Genomic DNA, 20,229 nt, shown 5'->3' with positions numbered 1-20,229 from the left:
GTGTACCACGTCACAAGTGCATGCCATCCCTCCAGGGAAGTCCTGGGCTGCCAGATCATGCAGGGGCATTCCCAGCCTGCTGTGAAGATGGTTGAATGGGGCATGTTAATTTCCCCCTTTTCGCCCAGCTCCACCTTTCCAGCTCTGGGACAGTTAGCTGTGGATGCACCGAAGGCCACTGTCCATGGCCAATATTGTGGCGTGTGCACGGTGCTGTGGGAAACACTCCCCATCACACTGGGTTTCTTGGCGCGGCTCTGGGCTGTGGGTCTGGCCCTGGGCGAGAGTGTCCCCAGCCCACTGGGGAGATAGCTGCAAGGGGCGCAGTTTCTTTCTCTTTTTGGCTCCCCTCTGCCCCCTGGCCCTGAGACAATCAGCAGCGAGTGTGGGAAGGCTATCCTCCACACCAGACACCGAAGTGTTGGTACAGCCCACTCCTGCCATGCTTCACTGTGCAGTTCTCCCTGTCATATCCGCAGCCACTCCTGGGTTTTTTTTTTTTAAAAAAAAGAAGAACTAGTCCATCTCCAAACACCAACCCATGGTTTCCCCACACCGCAGCGTGGCCGCCAGACTTTCAGCTGGCTCACTCACTCATTTCAGAATGCAGACTCCCAGTTTCAACAAATGTACAGTCCCTGTGGATTTAGCAGACCTTGTCTAGCTGGTGCATCGCTGGAACTGGTGTTCTGGGTCACTTTCTGATTTTTATCTAGTATTTTTCATGGAGGTGTTTTTTTGCCCTGTCTCACCTAGCCGCCATCTTAGGTTGCCCTCCTGATGGTGCTATTTTAAAGTTACTTAGCAATAACACTCAATGTCTAATTTCAAACTTGGTGCATATATATTCTATTCTCTAATAGAACCAGCAGTATTTACTCTTCCTTTTTTATTGTTTTTACTCCCTTTTAATTTTAGTTTCATCTGTTATAATTTTTGTTCCCTACACTATATAAGGTATTATATGATGGATATTTGAAGTAAGATGGTTGACCTTAATGCTTAAATTTATCTCTTTACAATGTTTCCTTAAATTTTATAAATTGCAATGCAAATATCTGTTTGAATTAAATTAGATATCAATCCATTAAAAATCTACTTTAGTTGATAATTTTAAGTTTAGCTTCTTCATGTCTGAATATAGACCTCTAGGAAACTGGGAAAATAAAAGTAAATTTGAGGGCATAAAAGGAAGGCGGTTGGATAGTTGGGAAAGGTTCAGTTTTAACTCCTAAATCCTGAGTGCAGGCTCAGATGAGGAAGCATAGCGGTGAGCCTTAGACAGCAGAGGTACAAAGAGATATGACTGAGTGAGAAAGAAGTCAAAAGAGAAAATAGGAGGATGGTGGATCCCAGAGATGAACATTTACCTAGATTTAACTCTGACTACTTCTCCTGAAATAACCTGGCTTTATCCAAAAACTTCATTCTTCTATATTGAATATGACATCAGTAAGGATTGATGAAATACGATAGTTTGGGATGATGGGTGTGGTCAGGGAAAATGCCCACAGAAATTTAATTGAACACAGATGTACAGCATGCAGTACACAGGATTTAATATTCCCATTTCTTCTGTTTCACAGGTTTCCTGAACCAAATGAATAATGCAAGTCATACTGTCCTTCAGCCTTCATTCCAGGGATGCATGCAGCTCATTCAAGTGGATGATCAACTTGTAAATTTATATGAGGTGGCACAAAGGAAGCCAGGAAGTTTTGCTAACATCAGCATTGACATGTGTGCCATTATAGACAGGTAAACGTTTTTTACATCCTACCCCAAATTTTCTAAACTTTCCAAATTGATTTTTTGGTTGTGGGCCCAGTGAAATACCCAAAAAATATATTTTAAAAGGGATAAGGAGGGAGGAGCCATTTGCTATGCCTTTTCTAGTATATTTGTGATATTAACAGTGATATCAGGACATAGATATGTATGATAGAACAATTTACAGTGTCACCTATTAGTCCATTAGCCTCCCTCAGTTTATTTTTAGTTTTGCTTTCTATGCCTAAATGTTTTTCCTAAAAAAAAGTGGCCCTTCTCTCTCTTTCTTGATCGTGACTCAGTCTCTGCTTATTGCTCCCTCCAAATTCTCTTCCTGAAGAGAAGTATCATTAAACTCCTATAAAGATGCTGGATTTTATGGTGATATTGCTGTTTCACTTCAAATACGATATTTCCTGGCCATTATATTCAAATTGTTTGTTGCTGAAGAAATATGGGTGACATAGTGAGATTTTAATATTTTATTCTAAAGGAGACAGTAGGAGTTAAATTGCCCCAAGAGTTTTTGGTAAGTGAAAAAAAAAATGGAAATTGACAATACTGATGAGAATAACTTGAGGAATGATGTGGAATAGTGAATGTAAATTTTAATTTTTGGTATATACAGGAAGACATAAAATGTTTTTGGACCAAATTTGGTCAGTTGCACTGCCCACGTTACCAAGTATCCTGTGGCTGACAGAACACAGAGCAGATCTTTCTTATCTTTCAGACGACAACAGAAAAGATTAGCTGTCGTGAAGTAGTAATCTTTGACTCTCCACCATAAATTTCCTAAAGCCATTATGAAATCGATTTTCTGCCTGTGCTGTGTCTTGGGGGTAGTGACCTCTGTACATTAATTACCAATATGTGAATTATCAGATTCCTTTATTCACATAAACTTTTTTAGTTCAAAATCTTAAGCTGTGAATTGTTGCATTTTTGTATATATGATACAGGACTATATTCACCTCATTAAAATGATTCGGGAGATCGCTGATGATATCGCCCCTTAATCTGTGGCTTTCCAGGTGAGAGTACCAATGGTTTAAGCCTGGCCTCTACTAATTATGACCTATGTAGATAACTTTTTAACAGCTTCACTAGTACATCTCTGCTCTTATTTTCCCCTACTAACTGAAGCTTTGCAACTGCCCTATTTCTATCACTTTATCTTCAGATTACCCAAGCTCTCCCTAACTAAACCTATTTCAGCTCTTTCTTACTTTTCCCTTTTAAATTCTAACTTGATATATTTGTGAGCTATTAAAAAAAAAGAAAAGGATAGGTGAGAGCATAGCGTTAAAAGACAACAGCTACCACAGGCCTAGTTTTTATAACATTTGGAGATAATAGGGGAAGATGCAATGATTTTTTGAGTAGGACTTGGGGAAATAGTTTGGGAAGATAGTCTAAAGGCATTTTGCAGTGTCATACAACAGTACCCAATGATTTGAACTTCTTTTTTCTTGACTTTATGCATAATGGATTTGAATGTAGTTTGTTTGTTTTCTGAACAAAGTACTGAATCAAAGTAAGAGCGATTATGCCAAGTTACAGAATTATTCATTCGATTAGTGTTTACTGAGTACATACAGGTGCTAGGTGCTTATTGTTCTAGACACGTGGAAAAAAGCATTGAACAAAACAGACAAAGATACTTGAAATTGTGAAGCTCACATTCTGGGGAGAGGGGAGGAAAGATGGATGATAAACTATAAATATAATAAATAATTAAATATTGTAGTAAGTTAGAAGGAATAAAAGCTGTGAAAACAAATAGAGCAAATTAACGAGGACAGGCATACCAGCAGGTGATGGTGTTGGGTTGTAGTTTTAATAGTTGGTCAGGGTGGAATCTCATTGAGAAGATATTATAGTAAGACCTGAAGGAAGTAACAGAATTTTCCATGCAGATATTTGCAGAAAGAGAATTCCAGACAGAAAAGCCTTGCAAAAAGGAAAACAGCAAGGAGGCCAGACTGACTGGCTTGCAGGGGTGTTGTGGTTTGAATTGTGTCCCCCAAAAAGTTAAGTTGAAGCTGACCTTATTTGGAAATAGCATCTTTGAAGATATAGTCAAGTTAAGATGAGATCATATGGGATTAGGGTGGGTCCTAAATTCAATGACTGGTGTCCTTGTAAGAAGATGGAAATTTGGAGGCAGACACACACAGAGGGAAGGAGACCATATGAAGACTGAAGCAGAAATGGATTGATGCAGCTACAAGTCAAGGAACAATAAAGACTGCAGGCAATGTCTACAAAGACCTGTTTAACTCTGAGGGAATTAGGGAATTGAAGGTATCTGAGCAGAACAATGACGTGACCCACCTTGCATTATAAAAGAATGGTAGTGGCTGTGGTAAGAGGAATGGTAGAAGCAGGGAGCCTACTTAGAAGGATATTATGGTGATCCCAGTAAGAGATGCTGGTGGCCTGGACCAAGAGGGTAGCACAGGATGTAGTAAGATGCAGTTCAATTCTGAATCTATTTAAAAGGTGGGGTGTGAGAGAAAGAGAGGAATAAAGGGTAAATCCAAATTATTTGTTCAGAGCTATTAGAAGGAAGAAGTTACCATCTTCTCAGAAGGGGAAGGCTGATGGTAGCGATGATTTGTCACATGGGTGAGGAAAAAAGTCCAGATTTCAGTTTTGGAAGCGAGTTGAAATGTCTATTGGCCATTTACGTGGAAATGTCAAAAGGCTGTTGGATAGATAAATGTAATAAGCATATATATGTGGATTATATGATAAGACTTTGTGTCAGACAAAATCCCTGCTGTTATGTAGCGAGGACCTTTGGAATCTTCAGTTGTGTTTCATAAGCAGCCAACTGGAAGAGGAGGTGAAAGAGGACAGGAAGCCTCTCCAACAATGGAATTCTGCTCTTAGGGAAGATGAGTTGATGATACGCTCTCAGAAAAATGGCAGATAAACTCTTTGCCTCTCCTTGCAGTGTTCCCATCTTTTACCTGCTCATAGTGACTTACATTGTTTGCTTCTAGTTGCAGACATTTTTAGGGGCCTCTTCTCTCTAATTCTCAAACCTTTTCTCTCTAATCTCCCTCAAGGTATAAAAACGTGAGAGCCCCAAACCTCCAGAAACACTGATCTAGCTAAAAAGTTAGGTTTATTTGTTTCCTGCTGCAAGGAGAAAACACACCAGGAGAGCCATGGGGCATCTCAAAATGGGGGAGTCAGGGACATGCTTCGGGGACCAGAGTTAGTCATAAGATGGCCTTGGCAAAGTTTGGTCAGAATTTGTAAACTAGGAGTTGCTGCAACATACAGTGGTCTTAGAACTCATGAATTTGTGCAGACCCAATGTTAGATTTGTCTGTGGTCTTATCTAGGACATGTGAGTCTCAAGAAGCTGGTGTTAAAAATATTTTGGGCTTAAGTAGCATGTGATCATAGTTTGGTTTAGCACAATTTAAACGCTTTTTGAGGAATAAGGAATGAAGTCCGTTTTGCAGCTTGTCATTTCTGTTTCCATTCCAATTCTCCCACCCCACAGCATGCAGCTTAGCTGCTAGAGGATATGTAGCCATGTGCTACAGTCCTGGTTAATGAGATATAACCCTGAAATCAGCTGTGGTGTTTCTAGGAAAGCCCTGTTTTCCTTGATAGAGATGTCACTCCTTTCCCTCCACCAATATAGACAAAATGCCTGGAGCTGTATGGCCAAGAAAACCATATTTTACTGATTTTATTCTTGTACAGGTTTTAACACATTTTTTATTATAATTTTTTTAAATTCAGTTTTATTGAGATATATTCACATACCATACAGTCATCCATGGTGTACAATCAACTGTACACAGTACCATCATATAGCTGTGCATTCATCACCCCAATCTATTTTTGAACATTTTCCTTACACCAAAAAGAATCAGCATCAGAATAAAAAATACAAGTAAAAAAGAACACCCAAATCATCCCCCCCATCCCACACTATTTTTCATTTAGTTTTTGTCCCCATTTTTCTACTCATCCATCCATACACTGGATAAAGGGAGTGTGATCCACAAGGTTTTCACAATCACACTGTAACCCCTTGTAATCTACATTGTTATGCAATCATCTTCAAGAGTCAAGGCTACTGGGTTGGTGTTTGGTAGTTTCAGGTATTTACTTCTAGCTATTCCAATACATTAAAACCTAGAAAGTGTTATCTGTATAGTGCATAAGAATGTCCACCAGAGTGACCTCTTGACTCCATTTGAAATCTCTCAGCCACTGAAGCTTTATTTCGTTTCATTTAGCATCCCTCTTTTGGTCAAGAAGATGTTCTCAATTCCAAAATGCCAGGTCCAGATTCATCCCCGAGAGTCATATCCTGTGTTGCCAGGGAGATTTATACCCCTGGGAACCTTCACTCCTTTTTTAACATGAGAAAAATCAATCCTTATTTGAGTCACTGTAAGTCAAATTTTATTTTTTTGTGGTGCTGAAAGCATTTGTCCTTCTGTATCCTCCACTTCTAAAATTAACCAGTACCATCTTCTTACTAGAACATGAAGGAACAAATTTCCCACCAAGGAAATTGCTATGAAAGAAAAGATGATAAATTTATTTTAGCATATTTTGTTACATGGCAGTGAAAGATATGAATTAGTTGAAATTTCCCCTAAAGAGATTGGAATTTGGAGAATAAATGGCTGTTTAGAGGCCAAGGCAAATTTGTATTTTAGAGTTAACACCAGATTTTTAATTGGACACTAAAAACTAATAAAAGTACCTCATTAGAATTAGAATCTTACTTGCTCTTTCCTGTCTGCCTCCCTTGTAAATGCATTAAAAAACTGAACCAGTAAACATTCTGGATAGCAGAGAGAGGAAAAGGATGAATAAATTCCGCAGCTTAACCACAGCTTAGGAAATTACCCCTTGAGAAATTATGAATAGACTGGATCCTATTTCTAAGTTAGTAATTAAGTCTTCATCATATTTTTAGATAGAAGTACATAATCACAGAGCCAGTTTATATATATATGTATAATTTGGTGCTTTCTTTTCAAGAACATTTACCCAGTTCATTTTTCCTTTCTTAGAAAGGAATCAGTAAGTTTATGATTTTTCATACAAGCATTTCCTTGAAGATAGGGTCGATACCATGCAAGGTATCTCTAAACTAAGTTGACGTTGTTGGAAAGGTAAACAGCAAATAAGTAGATTAATGGAATCATCCCAGAAAGAGATCATGAGTTTCTATAAAGCAGGATTAAATTTATAGTCCTAACTTAAATGAAGAAAACATGTATTGTTCTATATTTTCTATAATTGATCTTCATTTGCTCATAAGACCCTATTTCCAGTCAGTAACAGGAAAAAAACTAAGACTAAACTTGAACTCATACCCTTAGGTACCCAGATAACTTCCTCTTTGTTTTCTGTTATATATTCAGTCAACACAGGTTTCAAACTCAGCAAAATTCACACTCCCTCTTTGGGCCTTTGTCCCATTTCAAAGGGCCTCTTCGACCCCTGCAGCAGGGCACTCGGGCCAGGGCTAGCGTATGCAACTTCAAGTGCCAGAGGAGTGAGGCCTGCTGCATATGCCCTGTTCAGGTCCCTTCTGACCTCCCCTGAGGGATCCCAACTGCTCTTTCTTACTCGGGGGTCACCCTCTGTCCCTACTGCTTCCACTTATGGTAACCATTCCTTCATGGCCTTGGGATATGTATTGTCTACTGATGGCCTTAGGTGACAATCCATCCTAGTTTGTCTGAGACTGTCCTGGTTTTAGCATCGAGAATCCCAGGTCCAATGAAGTCTCTCAGTTCTGAGAAAACCAAGAGAGTCATCACTCTAGATCTGTGCACTCTATGTCTACCTGCCATCTAAACACATTTATTTACCTCAGGACATGTAGTGATTACTAAATCTCTTGCAAATGCTCTATACAAACTGAAAGCAGTTATGGAATGATGTTTGGGTGTGGGGTGGAGGGGAAAGGAGTGCTGTCTCAGGTTCCTTTCTGCCTCGGCATGTCATACCTCTGTATCTACTCTGTGCAGCCACCTCAGTCTGGCATGAGGCTCCCTACAGATCAGATTCACAAACGCAAAAAGTAGGGCACAAGCAGCCACTGCCATAGCATTTCTAAACCTCTGCTGGGGTTCATTCAGTCAACAATTATTATTAAAGAGCACACAAAATGGTGAACAGTAGTATCTCCCGAGACTTTAATACTGAGGTGGTGGACAGAGAGTCATTGAGCAGACCCTATACCCACATCTTAACACTTTGGGCCTCTCTTATACTCCCAAAGACCTAGCTCTGACTAACCTTGGGTTTAGACTACTAAGCCAAAATTGAAACCACGTGTCTATTAATTTGTTTATTCCAGGCCCAAGGTGAACTCTCCTAGCCCCCACTCCCAGTAACAAATGTCATTGATCCACTAGACAGACAGCCACACTGTAGCAAATGGAAGACCTGTCCCACAAACATGAATATTTCTGCAGTGACAATACCTACGCCAGATTTACTCTCTCTTTCACCTGGATCCTTTTGACTACAAATTACCATCTTCCTTGTTGGACATTTCCTTTTCTCATACATTTCAAGGCTGACCATCCCCTTCTCTTCTTTCTTTAGAAGTATTAATATCATCAGTTAGGGCAAGTGTCAAGCTGTTCTAGTACATAACTTATTTTACCTTGGAAAATATTTTGTCTTTTACCTTTACAGGCTTATTTCATTACTCATACAGTAGGCTTCTGGTGAAATTTTCTTTCACTTCATGATGATTATGCATAAGGGAAAAAGGAGGCAGTCTCTCAGATAAATGTCACATTATTTACAGTTTTCCACCAGCTTAATGCTGACAGCTTTAGGACTGATCTCAGGAAGCAAAGAATGGATTGACAGGAACTTATTCTTGGAGAACTGAGGCCAAAGAGGAATCTTCCCTTTTGGGGAACACCCTTCAAAACCATAGAATGAGGACAAAGTTTACTCAATGTCTTAAAGTGTAATCACCAGCTCAAAATAAACAAATAGAAAAAAGATTAATTACATATCCAGCATTAATATTCTTGTATGACGGTTCATGTTGTGATTCACTAGTCTAGTAATGTCTTCTTGGTTTCTTTACCTCACCTCCGTTTATTTCCCATCTTGATTCCAGCCATTTATTCTGCAAATGGCTATGTTCTTTCTTGGTTTGGGCTAAATCAAACTACTATTGGTATTCTAGAAAGCCCTATTTTCTCATGCTAAGTCTGATTTATTTCAAATAGAAGATGCATTATAATATATATGTACACACACACACACACACACACACACACATATATATATATATATATATATATATATATATATATATATTTTTTTTTTTTTTTTTTTTTTTTTTTTTCCTTGGCCTTCTATACTAACCCCAAAGTCCCCTTTGGTCATTTCATTCCAATGCCAATGCCCCTTGGTTTATTTTGGGGGTTTCCTGTTTCTTCCCAAACATTTTAAGACATGGTCACCTGTTCATCTATCTAGCATGAAAACATCAGCTCAATGACATAAAATAATCACACACACACGCTCACACACACACACACACACACACACGGGAACTCGTGCTTAAGTCAGTTACTTCTCTGAAGTGATTCCGAAGAGGTTTTGTTTTTAAGTACAAATAGAGTACTAGTGTGATAAAAACTTGTTTTTGTTTTGCTTTTTTAAGAATTGAAATGCCGAAAGAGATAACTCTTCCAAGAAAAAAGGAAAAGAAGAGAGTTGAATTAATCTCTTAAAGATTCAAAAGCAGTCCTATTGTTCTTTGATGTGTTGCATGTATTAGGACAAAGGAAAACTATATTTTCTTTCTTTGTGGCATGTAGCTGTGCTTTGACATTTAAATCCCAAGGAAGGACTGGAGCATAAAAGTAAAGTAAGATGAAATAGTTTCAGTGGCTGAGAGATTCCAAATGGAGTCGAGAGGTCACTCTGGTGGACATTCTTATGCACTATATAGATAACACCTCTTAGGCTTTAATGTATTGGAATAGCTAGAAGTAAATACCTGAAACTACCGAACTCCAACCCAGCAGTCTGGACTCCTGAAGACAATTATATAATAATGTAAATTACAAGGGGTGACAGTGTGATTGTGAAGAGATCACACCCCCTTTATCTAGTGTATGGATGAGTGGAGGAATGGGGATAAAAACTAAAGGACAAATGGGGTGGGATGGGGGGATGATTTGGGTGTTCTTTTTTCACTTTTATTTTTTATTCTTGTTCTGGTTCTTTCTGATGTAAGGAAAATGTTCAGAGATAGATTGTGGTGATGAACGCATAACTATGTTATCATACTGTGGACAGTGGATTGTATATTATGGATGATTGTATGGTGTGTGAATGTATTTCAATAAAACTGAATTTAATTAAAAAAAAAAGAATAAATCTGAGTTGTTTTAAGTCACATAAAAAAAAAGTAAAGTCAGAAAACAGTTATAGATTTGAAGATAAGCAGAAAGAAAAAAGATAAATAAAATGCATATAGTTAAACAAACTACAGGTAGATGTAAATAAGTTGTTAAATTATAGTTTACTTTTGATATTAGATTACCTGAAAATGCAAATAATTAAAAAATATGTTTAAATATCTTTCTTAATAAGTATTTTTTATTAACATAATTGATTTTGTCAGTTAATTGGATATATTGCAAAATTTTGAAGGTGCTGTAGGAACTCATTTGACTGACTTCTCCTTATGCTAGTTTTGCAAATGAATAGATGCTCACAATTCCCTTTGAAAATATAGAGAAGGCTACCCACTCTTGATGAATGAGGAGTTGGAGCTAGTAGGCTACCATTTTCCATCCTCACTCATGCACTTCCCCACCAGTTGTGTGAGAGTCATTTGCTTTCCCAAATATGTTTATGCAAGTTTTGCTTGTTATTGTAATAATGTGTTTTAATTAAAAACTAAGTGCATTTTTAAATGAGTAGAGACATAAAACAATTGTTTACATTATAACCAAATTAAAAGCTCTTAGAAAGGAAAGTGGCCCAAAGCAAACTAACCCATTAATTTAGGCATGGGCAAGGCACCTAAAAATTTTCAGCGTTTCATAAATAATGAGATTTATTCACTCAGAATGCCTCATTAATGACTTTGGTTTTCACTTTAACAAACCAAAACCAGAAATTGAGGGAGATGCATTATGGAAATGGTTCACCAGAAAGACTTGCCAGATTGGAATGAGAAAACTCCAACCAGCTTGCCCAAAACCAGAAACTCCAGAGCAATTCCCTCCACTAAGTGACTGATTGAATTTACATGATGTAGTGCTTGAAGTTAAGATGGTTAAGGCATTTGTCTTTTTAATGACATTTCTCTAATCTACTTCATTAAACCCAACATATTAAAAGACCTCTTCTGTTCTCTAATCTGAACAAAAGGAAAGTGGAACTCACTTTGTTCCTTACTTTTCTTTATTTGAGGACTCTGCATTCCAAATAATGAAAAAAAAAAGGAGGGGGGAGGTGGAAGGGGGAAAGAAGGAAGGAAAATCTGTTAAGATGCATTGCTGTCTCATTTGATATGGGATAGTCCCTACTTCCATTAAAATAGAAATAAGAGGTAAAAATTAAAGAATGGTGTCTATTGCAGCAGTTTAAAAACGACATTTTGGTTGAAAACTGCTTTAATATTTAAATTATCTATAACCCGAGAAGAAGGGGAAGTGCATCACGAATATTTCCATCCCAGGAAAAAAAAGTACCAATACTTGGTAGTTGTCATCAGTTTTAATTATATTCATTGATTGAATAAAAGTATTTCCTCTTACTGTTGAATCTATACTAACTAGAAACTAGTTTCAAGAGGGTAAGAAATGTATCTTTTTAGAGAGCATCCTCTAAAACTGCAACACACCCTTGTCATGTTAGACATAAATACTTTATTGTTTATGCCTATGAATTCATTGAGGAACTTGTTCGAGTCTGAATTTCATTTTACTTACCGAATCCTGCTTACATCAAAAAGAATGTTACATAAGCAAGAGTGGAATGCAGATGGAAGGGGTAGGGAATATAGGTGTGTTTATTTGGACTATTGTTGAAGAGTGAGTATTTAGTAAATTTTACAAGTAGAAATATCTGAAAGGGGTATATTCATCTGAAAAACAATTTGATTTAAATAGACCATTATCTACAATTGTGAGCAAGGTGAAACCTCTGAGTATCCTATATTTGTTGGTAGGATTAACTTTGTTTGCCTCCAATAAAAAGTGCTCACTAAACTGTTATTCCAGTATTTCATGATCTTTGCTTTTTTGGCATAGTCCCAGAAAGGCTGCTTCAACGTGGAAATTATTTTCATGTACATGCTTCAGTAAAGACCCCTTTTGGACAAATAAACTTGACATCAAAGTGAATTATTTTTTCTTGAAACTTCTTGAAAATTAAAAAAGAAAGAAAAACCTTTAAAATCTTAAAGACTGACATTTTCAAAGCTAAACAAAAGGCACTATACACAACAAGTCAAGCTCCTTTTGCAAAATTATATTTCATTAACTCAAGGGGCATTTGTTAAACTCTACAAATGTCGAAACACTGGTACACAATGGGAAAACAAAGTTGCAGAACAGGATCTCTTCTCACAGAGAATGTACTAATTTAACCATGAAAATAGGAAACATACATAAGAAATATTAAAACTATATTAGGAAGCATGTGTCAAGTGTGTTCTATGGGTAATGATTTTTATAGGAGATTAAAGAAGAGAGAAATCACTATGGGCCGCAGTGGCTGGTGGACATTTCATAAAGGAAGTAGGATTCAAATTTTAGAAGAACTATAGCCTGAGATGATAATGTAAAAAGTGAAAGGACGTTCCAGTTAAGGGCAATGACATGAGCAGAAGTGTGGAGGCATGAATGACCATGCCATATTTCTGAAACATTAAAGTGACAATTTAAATTGGAGCAGAAAGCTTGCACCAGGAGCATCGTGAAGAGTTGGAAAGATACATCATTTACTTGTTAATTTATCCATTAATTCCACTATCATCTATTGATTACCTATGATGTGCCAAGGATAGTGTTAGGCTTGATGAACAAGATGTAACCTTATGGACACTACTACTTACTAATAAAAGAGAGAAACATTTAGAAAAACAAATTTATAGAAAAAACTGACAAACGCCAAAATTGATGTACAAGGAATGGCAACTATAATTCTGCCTGGGGTCTGGAGTAGGATGAAGGAGATCTCACAGAGGGCTAGTTCACAAGGCATACAGAAAGGACAATCTAGGTAGAAGGGAAACGCATGGAAAAGGACATGGGTAGTTTCGTTGGACAATTGAAAAGTGGCTAGTTCTAATTGAGATATGCTGTAAATGTTAAACACATACCAGATTGCAAATACTTAGTACAAATAAAGGAAAGTAAAATATCTCATTAATAATTTTTATATTAATTATATTTTAGATTAACTAAAATGTATTATTTAAATTAAATCCACTGCTTTCTTTTCAGTTTTTTGATGTGTTTACCAGAAAATTTCAAATGACATAGAATTTACAGATCACATGTTACTTCTATTGAGCAGTGCTTGGTCTAGAATCTTCCTCTAATAGTTCCAGATGGAAAGTATACAACTAAAAAGGACTCTTCATCTTCTGTGTTGGTATTGTATATGGTGAGTTAAAAGATCCATGCAACTTCTGACAGGACTTAACAAATTGTTCTCTATAATTGTTTTATTTTAGAGGCAATTTGGATTCCCATAAGGTCTATGAAACTGGCATCATTCTGAAATTTGCAGTCCATTTTAATTAGTTAGAAGTTTTTTTAAGCCCTAAATCTGCTTGCAATACTAGCTCCAGAGAATATCTTATAGACTTAAAAGCCAGATGTGTTGGTTTTTTCTGGGAATATTAATTCCTTATTCATTAAAAATAAAATAAAAGCATTCAATGAGAAAAATGAATGCTAAATTAAGTAGAAGATATTTAGTTTAGTTGAGCACAAGGAAGAATTTCTTGGTTCAAAAGTTAATTTTTCCCACAAAAATATCTGTCAGTCAAACAAATGTGTATAAGTCAACCCCAAAGTAAAAGGTAAGAGCTCAGTTAGAAATTGCTTTCAGCTGCTATAAGCAGAGACCCATTTAGCTTCGTAGGCAAATCTGAGGTTTATTATTGCACATGTGTGCTAGTCTATTGCCTAGGGAAAGCATTAACTTTTTCTGGGATGTGAAGATGTGCTTGTGTATAAGTGTATATCTTCCAGAGGAATTAAGTCATCAGAGTTTACCCGTTGAAAGGAAATCCTAATTCAACTGATTCATTCTCAAAACTCTTCTTCCAATTTCTTCCCCACCCATCATCTTGGAGTCAGTGGTACATCAAAGGCGGGCAGGTCAGAAGAAAAATTCTTAGAAGTGGGTACATCAGAAGAGAAGAAATTACTGGAAATATTTTTTAAATAATGGTTTCGAATCAAGGAGTATTCTAAACACTCCTCTTTTGTCAATGAGTTTAATATAGTAGTAAAATGACTGACTTCTACTGGAAAGTTTGCTGTAGAATACTTTCTTCATGAAGAAACTATATTTCAATTGTCATGAGGGAAAATTCAAAGTGTTGGAGATACACATTCGATGTGAAAGTGGGTTTGTTCTAATACAGCAGAAGCTCCCCTAAGAGAGCATGTTTAGTTTCCTAGACTGCTCAAAGCAAATACCATGAAATGGGTTAGGTTAAACTGTGGAAATTTGTTTGCTTGCATTTTGGAGGCTAAGAAAATGTCCAAATCAAGGCATCATCAAGGCAATGCTTTCTTCCCAATGCTTTCTCCCCAGTGATCCTTGGCTCCTCTGTCACATGGCAAGGAACATGCTGGCATCTGCTGGTCTCTCCCTTCCCTTCCATGTTTCATTTATTTCAGCTAATTGCTTCCATAGTTTTCTCTCTATATATCTAAATATCAGTCTCTTATATAGGACTCCAGTAATAGGATTAAGACATATCCTGATTGAAGTGGGTTATACCTTAACTGAAGTAGCCTCAACAAAAGGTCCTACTTACAATGTGTTCACAGCTACAGGAATGAATTAAAAAACTTAAGAAAATGTGTTTTGGGGGGATATATAGAGATTCAAACCACCACAAAGCACTATGTAAAGAACTCCTAGAGAGGAAGTTGGGAATGCCATAGCATAGTTGATACAGATTTGTACAGAAAAGAGAATCTAGGAAGTCAGTTATGAATAAATATCTATGCTGAGAGGAATAATTTCAATAACAGAGATGAATGATATGGAAGTTACAGCCAGAGATGCAAGCTCATAATTAGCAGGTAAGCATAGGGCGGAGAGAGAAGAGGGTGAGGAAAGCAAATAAATTATTTTTGGAATATGAATGATTTAGTCCAGTACTTCTCAAACTTTTAATGTGCATATGGATCACCTGGGATCTTGTTAAAATAAATTGTATTCTGTGGGTCTAGAGTAGGAGTGAGATTCTGCATTTGTAACAAATGCCACAGAGAAGCCAGTGCTGCTGCTCCAGGGGCCACACCGTGAGTATAGCCGAAGTTCTAGCCTCCTCATCTTGACTCCCAGATGTGTGGAAAATGTAGCATAGGTGGTGAGAAAGCAGGTTGGTGATGTGGGCCTTTGAAAATGCTGTTATGTATTATATCATAAAATGGGGAAACCTATTTTTTTTACCCTATTCAGCAAAAATAAATCATAGCAGATGAGGTAGAAATGAAATCACATGGAATAGCCTAGTACAGTGCTTGGAACACCGTAGGACCTATTTAGTTTTTTCTCAAAACTTTAAGTACTTCTACTTTTCACCTGTTTTACTTGTTCTCTTTACTTACTTCCATTTCTCACCTGAATCATTTGTTCTTTTTCTGTGTGTCTATATATAGAAAGAATTTCAACAATATAACGCAGTATCTAGCTCTGTGGTTTCTTACTGGCTGATTCATTCCTACAGTTTCTCTATCAGCAATTATGTCTCAACTTGACTCTTTCATTGCAAGACAGAGATCTTGGTTATAAATAAACACACTAGCAAAAAACAACTCCGGTGAATTTAAAAGAATTATCTTTTCATTTTTCTTTAGACTTGATGAAAGCAAACCCAAGGAAGACAAGACAAAGCCAAGGTTCTTTCACCTCCTACCAGTACAGAATGTTCCAAGCTCCATCTCAGCCATCCCAAATAATCTTTATTTGCCTTCCTCAAAATGAAGATTTAGTTGGGCACATCCAGTTGACTATGCTTACATCTCTCACAGGACCTTTTTTCCAAATTCCAAGACTATTTACCTTTGCTCCACCATCTCATTCTGCTCTGCCTCCCATTAATCTTGAAATTTCCTCATGACAGGAATGTGTTCTACAGAAACCACCTCAAATGAGTCCAAGTACAGACAATTTATTAGAAAGCTATACATGGCATGATTAGGTAAACATTCATGGAAATTTAAAAATAGGTGCTATAGCAATAGAACTACCACATAATTTACCATAATAGTTGGGCCCTTGTGGAGGGTGAAACAAGTATGACAAGCATGAACTGGTCTGGCCCTGGACAAGCCAATATGTGTGTTCACCCTATCTAATAGGTGTGGATCCCGCTGAGACAAGTACTAGTGAGAGTTTGTAATTTAAGAAAGTTTTAAAGGCCCGAACTGATGGACCTTTGCCCAAATACTCTTTGTTAACACGTCTGAGCTATAATGCACTCATCTGTTTTCTTTAATTCCAAACCAATTGAATTCCTCTGCTTAGAGTATTTGTACTCTCATAGATTCTATGACTAGTATATGTTGCTTGCTTTCGATTTCCTGCCGGCAACACCCACCCCTTCCCTTTCAACAGCCTCTTGTCTCTTTGCATTCAAAGAAGCCATTCTCAGTTACATTCAGTGTTTCATCCCATGACTACAAGGGCTGCTTCAGAGATAGGTACGTGAACAAGGCCAGTAATCCTGGAAGTCATCTGGGATCATGAGCAGGGCAGCCTTAGGCAGAAGAGAAAGTAGAGAACCAAATTGGAAAGACAGAAATAAGCGAGAATGTTGTTGAGATACTACATCAAGTCTACACTCAACCTTGCACTTTTCAGTTACTTGAGTCAATAAATTTCTTTTTGTGTGTGTGAAGGCAAACTCAGTTGGGTTTTCTGTTACTTACAACTGACACCATCTAAACCAATACAACTTTAGTTTCACAGTGTCCCATGTTTGGCTTTTTAGATCGCTTAACCATGAACCTTGTTTTAGCTTCCATTGCTACCTGGCCAATTGTTTTTATATTTCCTACTTTGAATTCTAGAAAGTAAATTTGTTGGCTCAGTTTGCCTTTTCTCACCAGGTTCTAGTCCTAGGCTGCTGGTCAACCCATGGCTTTGCTGCCCGTGACTCGGGTGCCCATCCAGGATCCAGTTAATGGGGCTGACTGGGAGAGCTGCTGGCCTCCCCTCAAAAGAGGTCTCTCAGGTACTTTACCTTCCAGGGGGTACCAGTAGGACTGGTATTAGGGCTTGTTCCAGTTTGCTAGAGCTGCCAGGATACAATATACCAGTAATGGATTGGCTTTTATAAGGGGATTTATTAGGTTACAAATTTACCATTATAAGGACATTAAAATGTCCAAACTAAGGCATCAACAAGAGGATGCCTTTACTGAAGAAGGGCCAGTGGCATCCGGAATACCTCTGTCAGCTGGGAAGGTACACGGCTGGTGTCTGCTGGTCCTTTGCACCTGGATTGCATTGCTTTCAGCTTCTGATTCCAGTGGCTTTCTCCACTGGTGTCTGTGGGTTCTCACTTAGCTTCTCTGTGGCAAACTCTGGGCTTCATCTCTTAGCTAAGCATCTCCAAACATCTTTCTGTCTGCATCTCCAAGCATCTGGAACTGTGTCAGCTCTGAACTCTCTTTCTCCCTGAGTTCTCTTAAGGACTCCAATAAACTAATTATGACCCACCTGGAATGCACAAGTCACATCTCTATTGCAATAACCTAATCAAAAGTTCCCACCTACAATTGGGTGGGTCACTTCTCCATGGAAACAACCTAATCAAGAGATCCCACCCACAGTAAGTCTGCCCCCACAAGAGTGGATTAAAAGAACATAGTCTTTTATGGGGAGCATAACAGATTCAAACTAGCACAGGGCATTTGTAAACAATCCAGTTTTATACTCTGTATACATCCTTGAGTTTTTACTGTATCATATTAATTTCTCATGTATAGCAAATGAGCTCAGAAATACTATAACTCATATTTTGCATTTTAAAGAACACTTGCAAAGAAGTTAAATCTGAATTTCAGAAAACTTCCCTTCCTTTTCTCAGTTTTATTCTTCCTTTTGCAACATAATTATTATACTAACTTGTATCTGATGATGGTGAGTTTAAATGAATGAAAATTATTGCTCTTTAAATGCAACACCAAATACTTGGAAAATACAATGCATAGTAATTAAAATTCAGGAACCCTAGGCAAAAGAAAAAAAGATAAACTGTTACTTAAGTTATGCAAAAGTGTATTAAATATTCAAGATTAATTAAAATCTAGGAAAAGTTTTTTAAGTGTGCTATTTAAATTTTGCATAAAAGTTAATGCAATTATTATGAAATGTTTGCTATCAAACTGGTTTGATGAATAAGGGAAGTGAATCAGAAAGATAGCGAAATAAGAGTTAATTCATGTTGCTCTAGATAGTTTCTTTCCTTTGTTCTGTAAAAGTCACATATAACATATAATTACATGCTAATAACCACTGTTTTACAAAGTTATGAAAGGTGAATTCTATGGTATTTATTTTTGAAAACAAACACTGTTCCTCTAAAACCCCGCTGATGATTTCCATAGTGAAAATTCTGTTGGAAAGAAATCAGAAAATTTAATTTCTGGTGCTTTTCCTCCGGTAAAAGAGAGCAAAGCACAGCTTTTACTAAGCAAGTTGTTCCTGCTGTATGAACGCTTGATTTAAGAATGAGCTATCTATGTTAACAGGGTTTAGAAATTTCTGGTTCTGACTTCCTGAAATTGACCTATATTCTCCAATTCAGAACATATGATTCATGGTGTCCCTTTTCTTATCTATCCATAGATATACAGTGAGCAAATAAAATTAACTATTTCCAAGAATATCTACCCTTCTCCATCTGGCACAATGCACTGCTTTTGAGGACATCACCAAGCGGAAAAAGTTGTTTTCCTAGCACCCTAATATAATATTACAAATGTATTTTCCCCAAAGTAAGATTAGGAAAAGTGAGTTAAATAGATCTTTGTAGCTGGCCTGGAAAACAATATCACTTAGAGCATGTATGTATGCTAAAAAAGGGAAACATAATCTAATTTTCAAACAATTGAACTGGCAAATGGGCTTTTTCAATGTCATATGTTATTTATTCAAAAGCCTGGGAGCACCAGCTTCATTGTGGAATGAAGACTAAAGGAGAGTCTCTTTTCTTTGCGTTCATGATTACTGTGTCTAATAGACAATCAAAATTCTCCTAAACCCAGTGGTGAAAGTACTAGTCATTAAATGGTCTCAGTAATACTGTGGTTCAAAGCCTGTCTTCCTAAAAATAAAACACATTTAGCCTATGATGAAACATTTGCCTCAACAACACCAGTGTTACAAAATATTCCAGTGGCTTTCAAATGTTGAATCAGTAACCACATATGAGAGAAAATGTGAGCAGGTAAATAAATAGTCATTCAAATAAACAGATTCAGAGTGAATGCTTATTTCCCAGGGAGGAGAATTCTTGCCCCCTATCTTTACTCTACCCCCTGACTATCTTGCCATCTTCCAGCTTGCAGGCAAGTTCCCTGGGGCTTACCTTCTTACAGATTGGAGAAGCTTTCAAACTAAGTGTGACACAGCAGGAGTGCCCTGCTTGCCGCCTGATCCGTCCCCGCCCCCACCAAGCCACTGCTCCTGGCAGTATTTTAGCTGTGTGGGCCCTATATTCTGCACATAGATGGAAACAAGTGACAGGGTTATAGGGAGTTTTTTTGTTTGTTTTTTTTTTTCCCCTTGATATTTGTTTAAAACATTAAAAGGAGCAAAAACTGAGCTCTTTGCTCTACACTGTAACACACTCTTTGGCAAGATGACTTCTTTGTATTAAATGACTTAATTTATAAATTGTCTCTTTCCAAGTGAGATTGAAAACTGGGAGCAAGAGGGAAAGAGAAGGCAGAAGTTAATATATAGTCCTGTGCCTGAGCTTCAAATTTGCCTTGAAGTTTCTTGAAAGCTTTATTACACTTGGAAATATAAGATCAGCAAACACCCAGCTGAAGTTTCCCTGTTAGACTACCAGCATTTTTTGTGGATATTGGCTTCATATATTAATGACATGACTGTCAAATTTGAAGAGAATTCTTGATTTGGCTCAGATGCGATCCAAGAGGCACATGAGCTTGCAGGGATGTATCCAGAGTTGGCGATCTA

The 20,229-nt window shown here is 37.4% G+C and overlaps 1 protein-coding gene across 1 annotated transcript in view; it reads left to right on the top strand.

Moving 5' to 3' along the window:
- Window positions 1–20,229, top strand: part of CNTNAP2 (contactin associated protein 2) — a 2,391,149-nt gene that overhangs the window by 1,356,229 nt on the left and 1,014,691 nt on the right. The window contains exon 10 of the mRNA XM_037835931.1: window positions 1,587–1,758. Within this exon, the coding sequence (XP_037691859.1) occupies window positions 1,587–1,758 (172 nt within the window). The remainder of the gene's footprint in view (window positions 1–1,586; window positions 1,759–20,229) is intronic.

The sequence above is a fragment of the Choloepus didactylus genome, chromosome 5, assembly GCF_015220235.1.
Source record: "Choloepus didactylus isolate mChoDid1 chromosome 5, mChoDid1.pri, whole genome shotgun sequence".
Classification (NCBI taxonomy): domain Eukaryota; kingdom Metazoa; phylum Chordata; class Mammalia; order Pilosa; family Megalonychidae; genus Choloepus; species Choloepus didactylus.
This window is presented reverse-complemented; position numbering and strand designations above follow the sequence as displayed.